Source organism: Nematostella vectensis, chromosome 2 (assembly GCF_932526225.1).
Source record: "Nematostella vectensis chromosome 2, jaNemVect1.1, whole genome shotgun sequence".
Classification (NCBI taxonomy): domain Eukaryota; kingdom Metazoa; phylum Cnidaria; class Anthozoa; order Actiniaria; family Edwardsiidae; genus Nematostella; species Nematostella vectensis.
In genome coordinates, this window is record NC_064035.1 from 4,238,349 (window position 1) to 4,253,456 (window position 15,108).

Below are 15,108 nucleotides of genomic sequence, written 5' to 3' on the forward strand. Positions count from 1 at the left end.
TACTTTACTAACCTTTTCTGCGGCTACTCAAATCCAGAAAAAAATTGCTAAATGGTATTCAAAGTGACTGAAACAACTTAGAATATCAATATACATTGTGAAACTTCTTTTTAATGAAGTCAGAATGTTTATTTTTGAACAAGATTATGAAAAACTAAAGTTCACTCACTCTTAGATCACTTGCCTTGAGCCTGGGCCACCTGTGCAGTAATGAATCAATTAAGTGCCCTTTGTCAACAACTGTTCCTTTCAAATAAGGACCCAATTAAGATTGAATTTTGACACTACACTTTTACATCCAATTCCTTTTAGTCATTAAACTTTTCTTTCAAAATCTCATGTAATTCTCTGTAATTCAAGAACCAAAGCTAAGAACAGTTTAAATGTTTTCAGTTGCTTTCAAGGCCTTTTACCAATAGGGATGCCTTAAAAAGCCTCATAAATCAGCTGGGTGCATATGCCCCCCCCCCCAAATAAAAAAACACAGATATGTATGTAGGAACATGGCTGTGCTGTGTTTCTATATCATTGCGTTGCCCGCCTCAATATTTAAGACCTACCACAGCTCGTTATATGCATTCATTCTGTCCACTTTTAGTTTTTTGTATCATATAGTGCAGTGTCTGATCTCCATCCTTGTTGAATCTTTTGTTGTATTTGAGGAGGTTGAGGTGTCTGGGACGTACCCCTGTTCCTGCCTCTACATGAGTCTACAAGAGGGACTGGGATAATAAGGAAACAATAATAATTTAAAGTAATTTTTTGTCCTTGCAGTAATTGTTTGATATCTATATATTTTAAATTGCAGAGTTGTGTAGGATCACTTTCCTTTTAACAGATAATCGTTTTGTAATGTTTTTATAATTGCTAAATAAAATTGTTATTTAATAAAATGAGGTAACTTTTGTAAGCCAAACTTTGAAATATTGTATCATCAATATGGATGGTGTAACCAGGGAAGTGGGTGTAAAGCCAACGCAACTTGTATTACAATTTGCCAAAAATTGTATACCTTGATTAGCGCAAAATGTAAAAGCGTTTGCCAGAAAATGTTATATGCATAATGTAATACCTTAATACGTTACAGAGTTTGGGGGGGGGGGGGGGGGTGGCAGTAGCTTAACCCCTCCGCCCCTCCTATGGGCTGCCAAAGGAAATTGTTATGTGAAAAAGATAAAAGCATTTTTATTGAAGGAACATGTCCTTACCCATTTCTTTTGTTGCGTTTTTTCAACAAAGTGCTAAAAAAGAGTTAATTTAAGTTCCATCATATAAAAGTGCCAAAAATATTTCCCATAAAGCAAATTAACCAGTCTGCGTGCCGGTTCTCTTGTGTGATTTCCTTGTTCAGAATCCCTGTGGCGCAAATAAATCGAGAATTGGGTGGGGGGGGGGGGGGGGGGGGGCTTTCTCCCCTACCCTTCGTTTTTTCTCGCAACAGGAACCCCGAAACCAAAATATAAAAAGGAACTTCCGAATTAACGCACTGGAGAGCAGGCTACAACTTAACTTACTGATAATAGTAAATTAAATTTGGGACAAGAAAGTTAAGTTCTTAAGTATTATTTTTTTTTAAATCATAGAATAAAATATACTAGTATTAAACAAAATTTCCTGGCGAGAATTCAATCTCGGTGGGATCTGACAACTCGCCCCAAAGCGCCCGAGCTTTTTGAAAAGGGCGGGAGAAAAGTGATTCCACAACTGTGTACTGATTATCCAAAACCTTGGGCTTTGAAAAAGTTATTCCAGTTGACTTCTTGATACAGTGGTACCTGTATGCAGCGGCCGCCCCCGGGACCGAACAATTGGCCGCTTAACTGAGGTTGGCCAAGTAATAGATGTATCTAAATAAAGAATTTAGTGAAAAGCAAATAGTTAGTATAGTTGTCGCTGAATAGATGACTTCATACGGTCGCTATAACCATAACAGGTACAGCTGTAAATATATGAATATGAGAATACCACCGTATGAGTAGCCATGGAGCGCGGACTTTGACACACATCATCTTCACGATACAGGTAAAGGGCGCACGTATTCACGAGTCATCAGTTCAACCTGAGATATTTACTTAGCTGTTCTTGCATGGCATTGTTCAAATATGACATATTCCTGAATGTAACATTGGTCGCCAGGGTGTCGATGCACATCTGCAAATTGTGATTTGAATGTGTTGTGAAAAGAAGAGAAAGAGATAATTTAACAGCGCTAGACGTGAAGTCGTTTGTTCTTAGACCTGTGTTCACCTGTCGAACCACCCGTAAGTCTCACGCTTTTGTCGCGTTTTCACCGGATTTTAAAGTAACCTCTTTGGTAAACAATGAAGAGAGCTGACTGCAAAATACGTATCTTGTGTTTATAGATAACAGTCTGGGCCATGGCGAAAGACGAAGACATACCAGGGGACGCTGCTACCCAAGACTTGAAAAAAGACAAAGTGTGTGGATTCAATAGAAAATATCTGATTCCGAAAGGATTCTATTTCTTTTTCTTCGCAGCACAAGGGTCACTGTTGCCATACCTCTCGTTATATCTGAAGCAACTGGAACTCCCTGCTAGCCAAGTCGGGATAATCACAGGAATCAAGCCCTATATCGCTTTCTTTTTCATTCCGGTATGGAGTGCCATAGCAGATAAATACCGTATAAGCAGGCTTCTCTTCTTCATCTCCACCATAGCCATAAACCTCGGGTTGCTGTCTTACGCGTTCGCACCCATGGATTTGTGCGAGGACAAGTCACTGAGAAATGTCACGAAATTTCACCGCAGTGTGGAGTTCCATGGCATTCCTTACAATATCAGCTACATGGAAAGAGTGACGGAGATGGCGCAAGACTCCTCTGATCTGACGCCCTGGCCTCAAGGAGATCAGATAGCCTTTGAAGGAACCGACACTTACCACAGCGCCAAAAAAACTCAAGTGTTTCTGTACCTTCTGCTTGTCACTGTGTTCTTCACGGTTATCTCTTGCCCGAGCTTAACGTTTGGGGATTCCGCCACGGTCCAGCTCTTGCGGGAAAACAATGAGACCCATAAATACGGCAAACAGAGGCTTTGGGGCTCGATAGGCTGGGGTATGATGGCTTTTCTCGTGGGTGCGGCGGTCAGTAAGACACACCTCTGTCCCCCTGGCAGCGCGAAGAGAAAAGACGTCAATTACTACCCTTGTTTCTACACCTACGGTGGGTTTATGCTTATAGCCTTGTTCATAGGGCTAAAGCTGGACTTTGAGAAGAACAAATCCGAACCAGATAATGTACTTCTTGAGGATATCGAGATCGCTGAGCACTCTAGTGAGCCACCGCAAAGAAAAAGTGTGTTGAAAGGTATCCAGTCTCTAATGACTGCACATTACATGATCTTCCTTACCACTGTGTTCTATGTGGGTATCGCGATGGGCCTGATTAAGGTGTTCCTATTCTGGCACCTGAAGGATCTCGGTGGCACCCAGATGCTATTCAGCATCATGTCCGGGGTAAACTGTGTGGCGGAAGTGACCGTGTACTTCCTGTCCTCCCGGTTGATCTCGTCGTTTGGGGCGGTGCGTGTACTGTGGTTAGGTTTGATGTGTTACTCTTTTCGACTGTTCTTCTATGCATTTGTGAAGAATCCCTGGTATGTGATACCTATCGAGACGCTGTCTGGGGTTACAACGGCTGGCGTATGGGCGTCACTCATGTCATTTGTGGGGAATACCTCAGTTGAAGGAGCAACGTTCACGCTACAAGGTAGGATGGTGAAAAAAACAATATAACATATATCCATTCCATCAAACTCACATATGTATTTCAAGGCCAGACTCAAATGAGATATAACCTCATCAACCCGCAATGGAATGTGACCTACTCATCTTTTATAAAATTCATCAAATTAAACCTCCCAAACTTGCACTCGCACTTTTCATAATATGTTCCGCCCTCCCCTCAACTTTATCAGATGTAATAGCCCCATTATAAATCTAACGCTTTTTCCTTAGGAATTCTCCACAGTGTTCATTGGGGTCTTGGCCACGGGTGCGGCGAGTTTATTGGGGGTTTCTTCATCAGCGCGGTGGGTGCTCCACGAACATTTGCTCTGTTTGGCGTGCTCAGTTTAGCCGACCTTGGGGCTTACGTACTAATCGATCATTTCGCAACTAAGACCGAGTCACCAGGTGATGGTTACGAAAAAGTGAGCACAAAGAAAAGCCCTGAGACCGGAGTTGATGATGAATAAACTTCTGTGCCAAGAAAGCAGTGTGCTTTGTTTTTTTAGCACAATACCCGACTCGAAATACCAAACCCTTACCGCAAAAAATAGGTATAGACCACATAAAAAAACAAAGGCGTGTTAAATAAGTGGGAGTGTCACACAACACATGGCCGTGCATGGTCGTCCAATAACTCTATAGCCCCGTGCAAACTGCGCCAGCACCCGCCATCATTGCTGGCGAATTCTTGCTCGACTGACCACAAGACAAAGGAAATGTCAGAAAGTCCATTTCCCATTTCCTTTGTCCTATAGTCAGTCAAGCAAGAATTCACTGGCAGGTGCTGGCGTAGTTTGCACAGGGGCTTAAGTCTGCGTGACACTTACATTTGTTACTTTGCCAGCAAAGTTTAATCCAAGTATTAGTAACCGTCACTTTGATACAACGCTAAGGCTCAATATCTCCTAAGAGAACTGGGGCTCGTTTCTCAAAACACCCGAGAATTCTCGGGCCCGAAAACGATTTATTCTTTAAATTTTAAAAGCTGGCTAATTTCTATAAAATTTATGGTATCTAAATGTGTTGAAATATCAAATATCATATTCAAATATCATATTTTACAACAAAGATTCATATAAAGGATGATTCTCTTATAGATTTATAGATTTTGATCTTTCCCGAACTTCTCGGGCCCGAAATGCACATGGCTTAAATATTAAAAAAGTTCTCGGGACCTCGCAGTCACCCGAAACTTTTCGGGTAACTTTCTGGCTTCAGCAAAACTTCGAAAATAGCCCTATTGAGCGTAATCATTCGAAAAATGAACCAAGAGGAAGTTTAAACTGTTCTAAAACATGAAAGCGGTTCTCGAAAAGGAAAACATGCGAAATTTTGGGCAAAAATGCAAAATAAAGTTTGCCGGCCCGAGAATTCTCGGGTGTTTCGAAAAACGAGCGCCTGGTACGAGCGAATGGGAACAAGGTTCGAGGGTAAATGGTTAGTAGATCTGTGTTTTCACGCAGGCCCATAAGTTGCATGTCTCTTGCGCTCAAAATGCTTTCTGAGGCAATTAACCCGAGTGCCTTGTCGCTATGTGTTGATTTTGGTTCATGGTCTCATGACATGTCAAATTGGCTATTAGCGACATGAAAACAGGCTGTTGTAAATATGCAATTTTTACAAAAATATGTTATTGTAAAGTGTAATAAAAAACACATTTTTGATTGTCTGTTGTTCTATTGCATTGTACTCATCTGAAGTTTCAATGGGCAGCTTCCAGATAATGTAGGCTTTGCTTGGCCAGCGTTTGTTTATAGCCGTCTTGCAACTATTTTTTTAAACGAACCGTAGCCCTTGCAACAAGGTCGCTTCATGTTTTCTTAAGAAAAAAGTTCACGATCACTGCAAAAAAAACTCCGACCTGTGAAAGAATTTTTCGATTTAAAGAACTCCATTATCCGGAAAACGGTCCATTACCGTCTCTTCGTCACGTGATTATCGTCTCTTCGTCACGTGATTGAGAGTGACGAAGATGACCAGTAACACCAGACTTGCTGCACCAAACACGAGGAACGCGTCGGGTAAACCTACAAGGTGGACCACCACTCCGCCAAAGAATCCCCCTGCTGCAAACCCAAGTCCCATGTACATCGCGTTCAGAATGCCTTGCAGAGTATGAGAGGCCCCGGGGTGGAGCCCAATATATGACACACAGGCAGCCCAAAACGCCGCCGTCGTAATACCCTGAAGGATCTCCGCTGGCAGCACCCACCACGGGCTCGTTAGACAGTAAAAATACACAAAGCGCAGCGCGTAACAAGCCAACGCGAGGTAGATAATCGTTACCTGACCAAGACGGGTAATGAGCCGGTCCGTTATCATAAACACTAGTACCTCGGCCGCGCAGTTGGTGCCGTTTACTACGCTATACAATAGCTGATCACCTCCTAGCTCATGCAGATACCAGAAGAGGAAAGTCTCGATGAATCCCGTGGCTGAACCGCAGTAGAAGGCGATAACCAGCACACAGCAGTGTTGTGGGCAGCGTAACACCTTCAGAGCCGCCATGATGCCTTGTCGATTACACGACTCCGCCCCTGAGTCTGCATTGTACTGGAACTGCGTGGCGCAAATAAGCGCTGTCGCCATAGCAACGATGTAAACATAAAAACAAGGTAGATAGTCAATGACAACTTCGCCATTGCAGCGAGATTGATGATTATTGCTCACTGCGGCGCCAACAGAAAACCCCCCTATCCCCCACCCTAGGGACCCCCAAAGTCGGATTCCCCCGTATTTGTGCAGCTGCCCTTCTAGGGTGGTCAGGGTGGCTGTGTCCGCCATCACGTGCGTTGGAGCAGAAACCAAAGTCCCGACTACTGTAACCACAAACAGGTAGGTAAACACGTGATTTTCTGCCGTGACGTTGTCATGGAGACTAGTGACAGGCTCGTCCACAAGCTGCAGGGCCCAGGGTCGAGGGAGGTTACCATGATCTTGGATCGACATATTGCGTGAGTGATTGCGTGACCAAGTTACCGCCTTACTCGTAAAAGTCTTATAAGGCGTGAGTTGGCGTCTCAAGGGCATGCGCTCGTCATCCGACAAGGGGTCGTACTCGCATACTATCGTGTGACGGGTGTCGGGCGCTAGAGCAAGTAACGCATTGGACAGCAGCCAACCCAGCACCGACATCAGCAAGATCACCTTCCCCTTACAGAACCTGTCTGCAATGACACCCCACACAGGTGTCGCCAGGAACTGTATGAGCGGGCGGGAGCCAATCAGCATGCCCGTCTGGTTGGGACTCAGGTGGAGCTGCTTAAAGTACATTGGAAGGTAAGGGTACAGCGCGCCTATTCCGGTATAGAAGGACGTGTAAAAAGCTTTAGGCACTAACACTCGCCTATTGATACACTCCTCCTTCTCCGCTTGGGGTTCGCCTTCATGTTGTGTTACGCTGTCATCCTGTAGCTCCTCGTACAACACCTCCACACGCGTATATACTGGTGGCTCTTCGGGGCGTTTATCGTTTCCCATTTTAACGATTTCATGAACGCATCAAGTGATATGTTTGAATGATTAGAAACAATGCAGATCACATTTTAGTCCACTGCGGGCGTCATGAAACCCAAAAAGAGTTATCCCAGCATTCATTTTTAGGGGCTTACCCCCTTAGTTTCTTGTAATTTTTGATGCTGTTATGAACGACGTGTAGCATACCAAAATGTAGAATTCTAGTCCCTGGTTGTTGCTATTGTGCCAAATCTAATGATGGATTGACCAATGATCTCCCAAAGATTAGTCGGTCGTTAAAAATTAAGTGACCACCTGTGATTGATCAGAGCATGGGGAACACTCGGTTACAAGCTACTAGCGGTATGTTTAGAAAACATTACCGAAATCCCTGTGAATTTAAATTCGATTTAGTCAGTACAACGGACATCTCCGTCGCTAATTAGACACCTAATAATTAACTCAATAGTCAATTAGATAATGATGGGAGTCATTATCTTATTCCATTTAATTAATAGTTGAAATAAATTTCAGATCTGCTTCACATTCCATATCATCCAGCAATAGTTACCCCTGAATGAAATATCTAGTATCACCTCAAATCTGTTTTTACGTAAATCTGACTATTGTTAATACTTCTATGTAAAAAAAAGTCGATATGCAATAAATAGCAAGACATTGTTCCATTTTCCAAATTGCTTTTGATGACACCCTAACGACACGAGTAGCCAATGCTCATGGAAATGAAAAATATCACGAACAATAAAATGAAAAGAAAACATGCACGTGGAGTTTTGAGATGCTCTCTTGTAATATGAAGCCAAGACCATCCTCCAGAATTCCACCAGTGATGCGTGATTACATGGATTCGCTTTATTTCTACGAGATGTTCAATTTTGTACTCTCCTTTGTTCAGCACTATTTATATAAAACCTTATGATTAGTTACATCGCCTGATAGCAAGGCGAACAGGAGATAATTGTCACAATTTCTTGTATTTTGAACTGGATTGAGCCGCGTTTCCACCGACCATTTTACTAGGTGATCTCACGAAGTCACGACAAGTCATCTCCAAAATGAGAACCAAAACTTGCGGAAAGGGCGGGCCCAATATCGTGTCGCACAGACCAAACAAACGGGAATTTTCTCTATCTTGGTCTAAAAACAACGCAAATATAAAGAATATCAAACCTACCAGACGCAAAGATTTACTGGAACACGTTACCACCAGAGAGGGAAAGCTATTTCAAATGAATTGCTCCGGGAAAATGTGAGTTAATAGAGGATGCTTTCGTGAGTACTTGGAAAGCAAGGAGTTACCACTGACTGTTGTGCAATGTAAGTACAAATATTTTAACGGCAAATGGGGCGACGAAAAAAATCACACGCATCAGCAGACTTGTTAGCTTTGGATGTGTGCTGCTTGGTCAACCTAGAAGTCACATGCTCGATTCTATAGACAAAACAACAACAAACGAACTCAGCCAAATGACGCGCATCGAGAAATGAAATAATCCTAAACCAAACCAGGATAATTTGAACCAGCAGATTCGTACCTTGGTGCAACTCGTTAAGCTACCAAGAATTTTTAAGAGTCCAAACTCTTTTCTTCCGGTTCTTTATATAAAACTTAAAGTAAAAATAAAAGCTTTGTGGAAGCCGATAAATAAATCAGATGTCCCATGTAATCTTTAAAACAGAAATTTGTTTCGAAAATGAATAAATGCTATTATACTTAAGCTTTTATTGCGGATTCATTGTCACAAATTCAAAAAAAAAAAGTTGCAGCTCTTCGAACCTTTTATAACTACTTGATATAATTATAGCGTTTCTGTTAATAAAGATTTCCTTCCTCTTGTTCTTAGGATACATAATGCCGACGGAAGAAGCTCACAAAGAAAAAAGGACCAAGGAGAAGAAATCCTCTAAAAGCTCTAAAAACTCTAAAAGCAGCAAGCGATCTCGCCGACCGCACTCTGTACCCAAGAGTTACTGGTGGCGACGTATTGGCCTCGACACCAGGGAGAGGTTGAGCAGTTGTACGACTGGTCTCAAGTGTAGCGATAAACTTACCGATCTGCTCTTGTGTCACAAGGGCTACGCTTCTGTGGCGTTCTACGCGATTTTTGCTCTTTTCATCATCGCCTTCGTTTACGCACTCTGGAAAATCGTTAGTGCTCACTCCTCACGGTCCGGACATGCGAGGAGGCCTGGGACTGGAAATGCTAAAGTTTCTCCGACATCCAGTGCCGCTACCTTTGAGCCAAGTCTTCCTAGTTGGTCGACTGAAGACGAAGAGGAGCTTAAAAGTTTTTTCCCTCCAACTATTTCTTTCCCTACTGGTGACGCGTTGCGACAATCGATTGGCACAACCTTTCCCCCCACAAGATTGCCTGGAAATGCAAGAGTGAATGCAATCGATCAAATCAGTATTGGAACATCTCATCCAACTTCACCATCACAAATTACTCAACCACCACCGCCACCACCACGTCCACCGCCATCACCACCACCACCACCGCCTCCACCACCATCACCACCACGACCACCACCGCCTCCACCACCATCACCACCACGACCATTAGCGGATAAACTCCCAGAACCACCACCCATACCTTATATGCCTCCTACACTACCCCCTCCTACCTTGGGGTATCTACCAACAGCTCGCCTGACGAGAGAATCCGTAACCGAATTCCGTGACCGTATGTACCTCGAGAACTACCCTGGCGACGAGGAAGGGTACTTAAGGTCACCGATTATTGGTGAAGACGTTGGTGTGGTTCAGCTATCCCCTCCACCACCCTGGCCACCAAGGGTGCCTAGTGTGGGCGAGGACCCATGGGACACTCCCAAAACAGCTCCCAATCCCTACCGGCCGAAGACAGCAGGGCGGGAAAGTCCTTTCCAGTCAAGAACAGGGCGCCGAGGAAGAAAACGTGTGAATACCGCTGCACGATTCTCAACACCTACCAATCCGCTTTTACGATACTCAACACCTACCAATCCGGTTACAAATACGCGCCACTGGATTGAGATCACAGCAAACCCGACACGAACTCGTACCAGCTTGATCGGAGAAGATACCTTTGATGACCTTGATACTCCACGCGGAAACGAAGGTCAAAACGAGGTGGATCCTGAGATAAACAGAAAGCATGATGGGGTTGATTCTGGTGTAAGCAGAGAGCATGACGGGATTCACCCTGGGATGAACAAAGAGCATGATGGGATTGATCCTATGATGAACAGAGAGCATCATGGGGTTGATCCCGGGATGAACAGAGAGCATGATGAGATAAATTCCGGAATTAACAGTGAGCATGATGGGATTGATCCAGAGATGAACAGAGAGCATCATGGGATTGATCCCGGGATGAACAGAGAGCACGATGAGATTGATCCCGGGATTAACAGAAAGCATTATGGGATTGATCTCGGGATAAACAGAGAGCATGATGAGATTGATCCCGAGATTAACAGAGAGCATGATGGGATTGATCTCGGGATTAACAGAGAGCATGATGAGATTGATCCTATGATAAACAGAGAGCATCATGGGATTGATCCTATGATAAACAGAGAGCATGATGGGATTGACCCCGAGATTAACAGTGAGCATGATGGGATTGATCCCGGGACGAACAGAGGGCATGACGACTCCATAAAGCACGATAGAGAACACTTGTCAAGGGACCGCAATGACAAGCACAAGCAAAAGGCGCTGCCTAAAGAGACGTTGACTGAAAACAATGCACGAGAGAATGCGCAAGAGAATGCACTAGAGAAGTATGCGAACGGTTATGATAAAAAAACAGAAAAGAAAAAGTTAGAAAAACTGGATCGCAAAGACGGCGGAAATGAAAGGAGCGATAGCGATGATCAAGAAAAAGACCTTGAAAGCAAAGATGAAGAAAACGATATCGATTACGCAATGTTCCGCGATAAATATCTCAAGAACATAGAAAATCACAAAGAAAACTCTGGAAGTAGTGAATACGAAGGTGTTGACGAATCTGTTGATGGTGCTGAACAGGACCAGGATGGCCTACGTCACGACCTCCACAACAAGAACTATGACGACGGTGATGATAATATGGATAATGATGGTGATGTCAATGATAATGATGATTCTCGCCATAACTACCACTATACTCAGAAAAGCAAGCATCATCATGAAAAGAATATAGATGATAGCAACGAGAAACAGTCAACATCAGAAAAGGACAAATTTTCTGATAATGGTGATGACAATGATGACAAAGAAAATGACGAAAGTCACGCCAAGGATGAAGATGAGCGCGTGCGTCATGCCGGCAAAGATAATGAACACCATCAGAACAATTATGATCCTAAGCGCAAGGATGTCAACAGTGTTGACGATGAGGACAAATTGAATAATGATGATGAAAATCATGAGAAAACGTATCAAATTGATAATTATGGACCCTCTGATAATGAGCAAAATGGACAAACAGGACGTCTGTATCATTACCACAAGCACGTGTTTGCCAAAGGTAACAACGAAATGAACCATGGAAACCGTGAGTCAAGCAAACACGAGACAGACCGTAAAGAGACGATTCCCGAGCTCAGAGATGACGAATCAAGCAGCTCCACCGATGATCGGGTAGAGGTCGAGTCCAGCGCACCTTCTGACACCAAGGAGGGCACTATGGAAAAGATGGAGAAGAAGACTGAGGAACTTCATCACATGCGACGACACAAGATCCACCATCTTAGCCAGGAAGCCAGAAAGTCCTTGGCGAGAAAACATCACCATCAACACTCACACAGACATGACAAGAAAACAAGAAGCCACCGTAAGAATAGGCATAGACATAAAAACAGCAGTAAGCACAAAAAGATAGTCCATCTTTATTCTCATTTTAAAAAACACAAGCATTTGAAAGAGCCAGCTAAGACAAAGCACAATGTCTCTCATAAATCAAGAAGAAAGCAAAAGCATGAGCATTCACACAAACACCATCCAACAAAATCTAGAGAAACGCTACCAACTTTTCCTGTATTGAAGGATGTGAGACATGTGATGGACTTTAAACACTATGCTCAGTTTAAGAGAAAACACTCGATCGATGAAGAAGTCCGGGGAAAATGGGTGAGCGTGCACAGAAAAGTGGATGTTTGTAGGACAGTTAAAATGTTCACTGCTACGGGAAGGGTTGCCATGGCGAGATCTTCTGCCAATGACGACAAGTATATTTACACCGTGCTCGTATGTAATGTGGTCAGTTTGAAGCAACGTATTGAAGGTTACATTAACTTGAAAGCCACCCAGGTCTGTAGAAAGCATTACTTTAGAACAAATGGTATCATACGTGTGAGGGTTTTGCAACAAAATGAACAACCGAAGTACGGCGTTGATCTTTGTAGAAAATCTAGCGCTGTACACTTTGCACCGACGGCTTTTCGAGGTTTGATGGAAAAGATGAAGCAAAAACAGCGCGAGAGGAGTCGATCAAACTACCGTAGCGATATACCCAAGCCACGAGATAATCATGACAAAACGTTCTTGCATCACAAACATCACAGACACATGGGAACATCCCATCGCATCCCATCGAGGGAACGAAAATCGCACGGCAAGAAACGATTAAACAAACACAAGAAGGCCTCCCACACGAGGAGAAATAACCATAAGAATTCTAGACGCACTCATAACAAACCAGGGAAAAATCACAAGAGTGCCACCAAAAAGGAAAAAAGCAGAGATGCCACAGATGACGCCTTCTTTAACAAGCTTCTGAAAGTCCTTTCACTCGCAAACGGTAACGCAGGTAACATAGGCAAGGCGAACTCCACGTCGCCAGTCAAGGGTTTGAAAGGAGTTCTTGAAAAGATTAAGCAAGCAAGGAAAGCAAGTAAGAAGAAGAGAGCACGTGCTAGAAAGAAGCATAATAAGACGTCGAAAAAAAGTAAGCACGTTTCAAAGAAACCACTGGACATCAGTAGTCCAGAGTACATGCAGAAACTCTTGGCTAAGATATTGCCATCCGTGGTGAACAGCGTAAAGGCCGACATGCAACAAGAGAAGAGTGATCAGGTAACAACCACCCCCAAGCCATCTACGACAACGACATCACCTACAAAAACCACACCAACCACAACGCCACCAACTACAACACCGTCAACAACAACGACGTCTACTACGACAAAACAAACATCTAAAGATGCCAGCTTAGAAAGCGAGCTTAAAGATATCTTGCCTATTCTTCTTGAAAAAGCGCATTTGAAAAAGAAAGCGAAACAAATTACAGCGCCGAAGCCTACCACTAGGCCAACAATTAAACCCACGACCAAATCAAGAAGTAGCGAAATAAAGGAGTTGCTTATGAAGCTTGGTATTAGCGGACTCGTTGGTGATAACGTAAAAACCACTAAACCCACCAGAGCTATCGAAAGCGAAGCGCAGACGACAACCAGCGAAAGTACTCTGGGTGGTAGAGACGATCTCTTTGGGTCGCTGACTCAAAGCGCGCCTCTATCAAATTATCTTCTAACACTATCAGAACCAGAACCTCCACCACCAGCACCTCCAGTCAATAAACACATGTCGATCACGGTACCAAAAGAGGGTCTTATCCCTCATCCCAACCCTAAAATAGACATTAGTATGGGCAGGGCTCCTCTGTCACGTTACGACGCCGATCCTTACGCAAAGAAGATCTTGTGCTTCGGGGACAGTCTAACTAATGGGTACAATCACCACGGCAGGAGCTTTCACCCGTACAGTATCATGTTGAGCAGGCTACTGAACTCTAACCCTGCGGCGAAGTACAAACTGACCACCAGTGGTAAGACGGGCGAGATGACTCACGGGAGCATGACCAAAAGACTGCCTCAGGTACTCGGCAACAGCTCTCACTTCGACTGGGTCATTATCCTTGCCGGCACGAACGACGTGGCTCACGTGAAGAACTTCGGCGACGACGACTCATTCATGAACCAACTGATCAGTATCTGGGCGCCCAAGATCTTCCAGGATATAGAGAAGCTGCATGAGATATCATACCAGTACGGCGCAAGAACAGTGCTTCTTACTATCCCCGAAAGCGCGTATGAGGCGTGGCCCCAGTATAAAACACTGTGGATTATGAGAAGGAAGATTAACCAGGCGTTACGTGACTTCGCAGCCCGGTCGCGGGGTAGGACGATATTGTGTGACTTAGCAGTGAAGATTCCTCGTCATTCGTTAGCGCCCCAGATGGAATCTACTATCTGGGATGATCATCTACATTTCACGCCGTACGGTTACAATAAGATGGCGGAGGTCATCTATCAGTGTATGAGACCCTACCTTTAAAGCCTGCCATACGGCGGCATGCACCGCAGCACTGGGTTATATTTTCTTTATAAAATATGTCAGTATATTTCCACTCCACAGTGAGCCAATTATGAGCACAAGAACAAACTGTTGACGGCCTGGAGTATTGGATATCAAATCTCGATAAGACTTCGTACAACACGTAACCTTAGCATTAACGACGTGCGGTGTTGCCCGGGATTCTTGCAGGCCGAGGTGGCAGCGTTCTCGGCATGGTTTATGGTGGCAGCGTTCTCGGCATGGTTTATGGTGGCAGCGTTCTCGGCATGGTTTATGGTGGCAGCGTTCTCGCCATGGTTTATGGTGATAGTTTTATACTGTGTATATCCACAAACTTTTTTATGATAATAAAAACAATTAAAATAATTGTCTTTAAATCCATTTGTGAAATATCCCCACAACTAGAGCGCATCTATCGTGCTTACTTTAACTATAACACATAGAAGGAAAAGAAAGAAAGCATGGCAAGAAAAAAGTTTTTTTTGGTGCTTAACTATTAAACATGAAAGTAAAAGAAAAAGGAATGAATAATTCTCGGTTCTTAACTATTGAAAAATA

At 43.7% G+C, this 15,108-nt stretch overlaps 3 protein-coding genes and 1 long non-coding RNA gene across 5 annotated transcripts; 2 read left to right on the forward strand and 2 right to left on the reverse strand.

The window, feature by feature from the left end:
* Positions 1-91: 91 nt before the first annotated feature.
* LOC116619538 lies at positions 92-2,105 on the reverse strand. Its single transcript, XR_004296726.2, has 2 exons — positions 1,966-2,105; positions 92-1,847 (listed from the first exon to the last, which is right to left on the reverse strand). It is a non-coding gene; the product is annotated as an uncharacterized LOC116619538 (long non-coding RNA).
* Positions 1,827-4,233, forward strand: LOC5514819 (major facilitator superfamily domain-containing protein 6-A). Of its 2 annotated transcripts, none has more exons than XM_048724374.1 (3): positions 1,827-2,022; positions 2,364-3,729; positions 3,978-4,233. In XM_048724374.1, exons 1-3 carry the CDS (start codon positions 1,972-1,974, stop codon positions 4,214-4,216), a joined length of 1,656 nt encoding a protein of 551 aa, XP_048580331.1. In that variant the 5' UTR covers positions 1,827-1,971; the 3' UTR covers positions 4,217-4,233. The 2 variants fall into 2 exon arrangements, with proteins under 2 accessions (XP_048580331.1, XP_001634979.1); XM_001634929.3 differs by lacking the exon at positions 1,827-2,022 and adding an exon at positions 2,139-2,261.
* A 348-nt stretch (positions 4,234-4,581) lies between these two features.
* On the reverse strand, positions 4,582-8,031 carry LOC5514868 (major facilitator superfamily domain-containing protein 6-A). The gene has a single exon (XM_001634985.3). It carries the CDS (start codon positions 7,227-7,229, stop codon positions 5,685-5,687), a length of 1,545 nt encoding a protein of 514 aa, XP_001635035.2. The 5' UTR covers positions 7,230-8,031; the 3' UTR covers positions 4,582-5,684.
* Positions 8,032-8,295: 264 nt separating this feature from the next.
* On the forward strand, positions 8,296-14,916 carry LOC5514820. The gene is made up of 2 exons (XM_032384371.2): positions 8,296-8,543; positions 9,071-14,916. Exon 2 carries the CDS (start codon positions 9,079-9,081, stop codon positions 14,527-14,529), a length of 5,451 nt encoding a protein of 1,816 aa, XP_032240262.2. The 5' UTR covers positions 8,296-8,543; positions 9,071-9,078; the 3' UTR covers positions 14,530-14,916.
* The last annotated feature ends 192 nt before the right edge of the window (positions 14,917-15,108 follow it).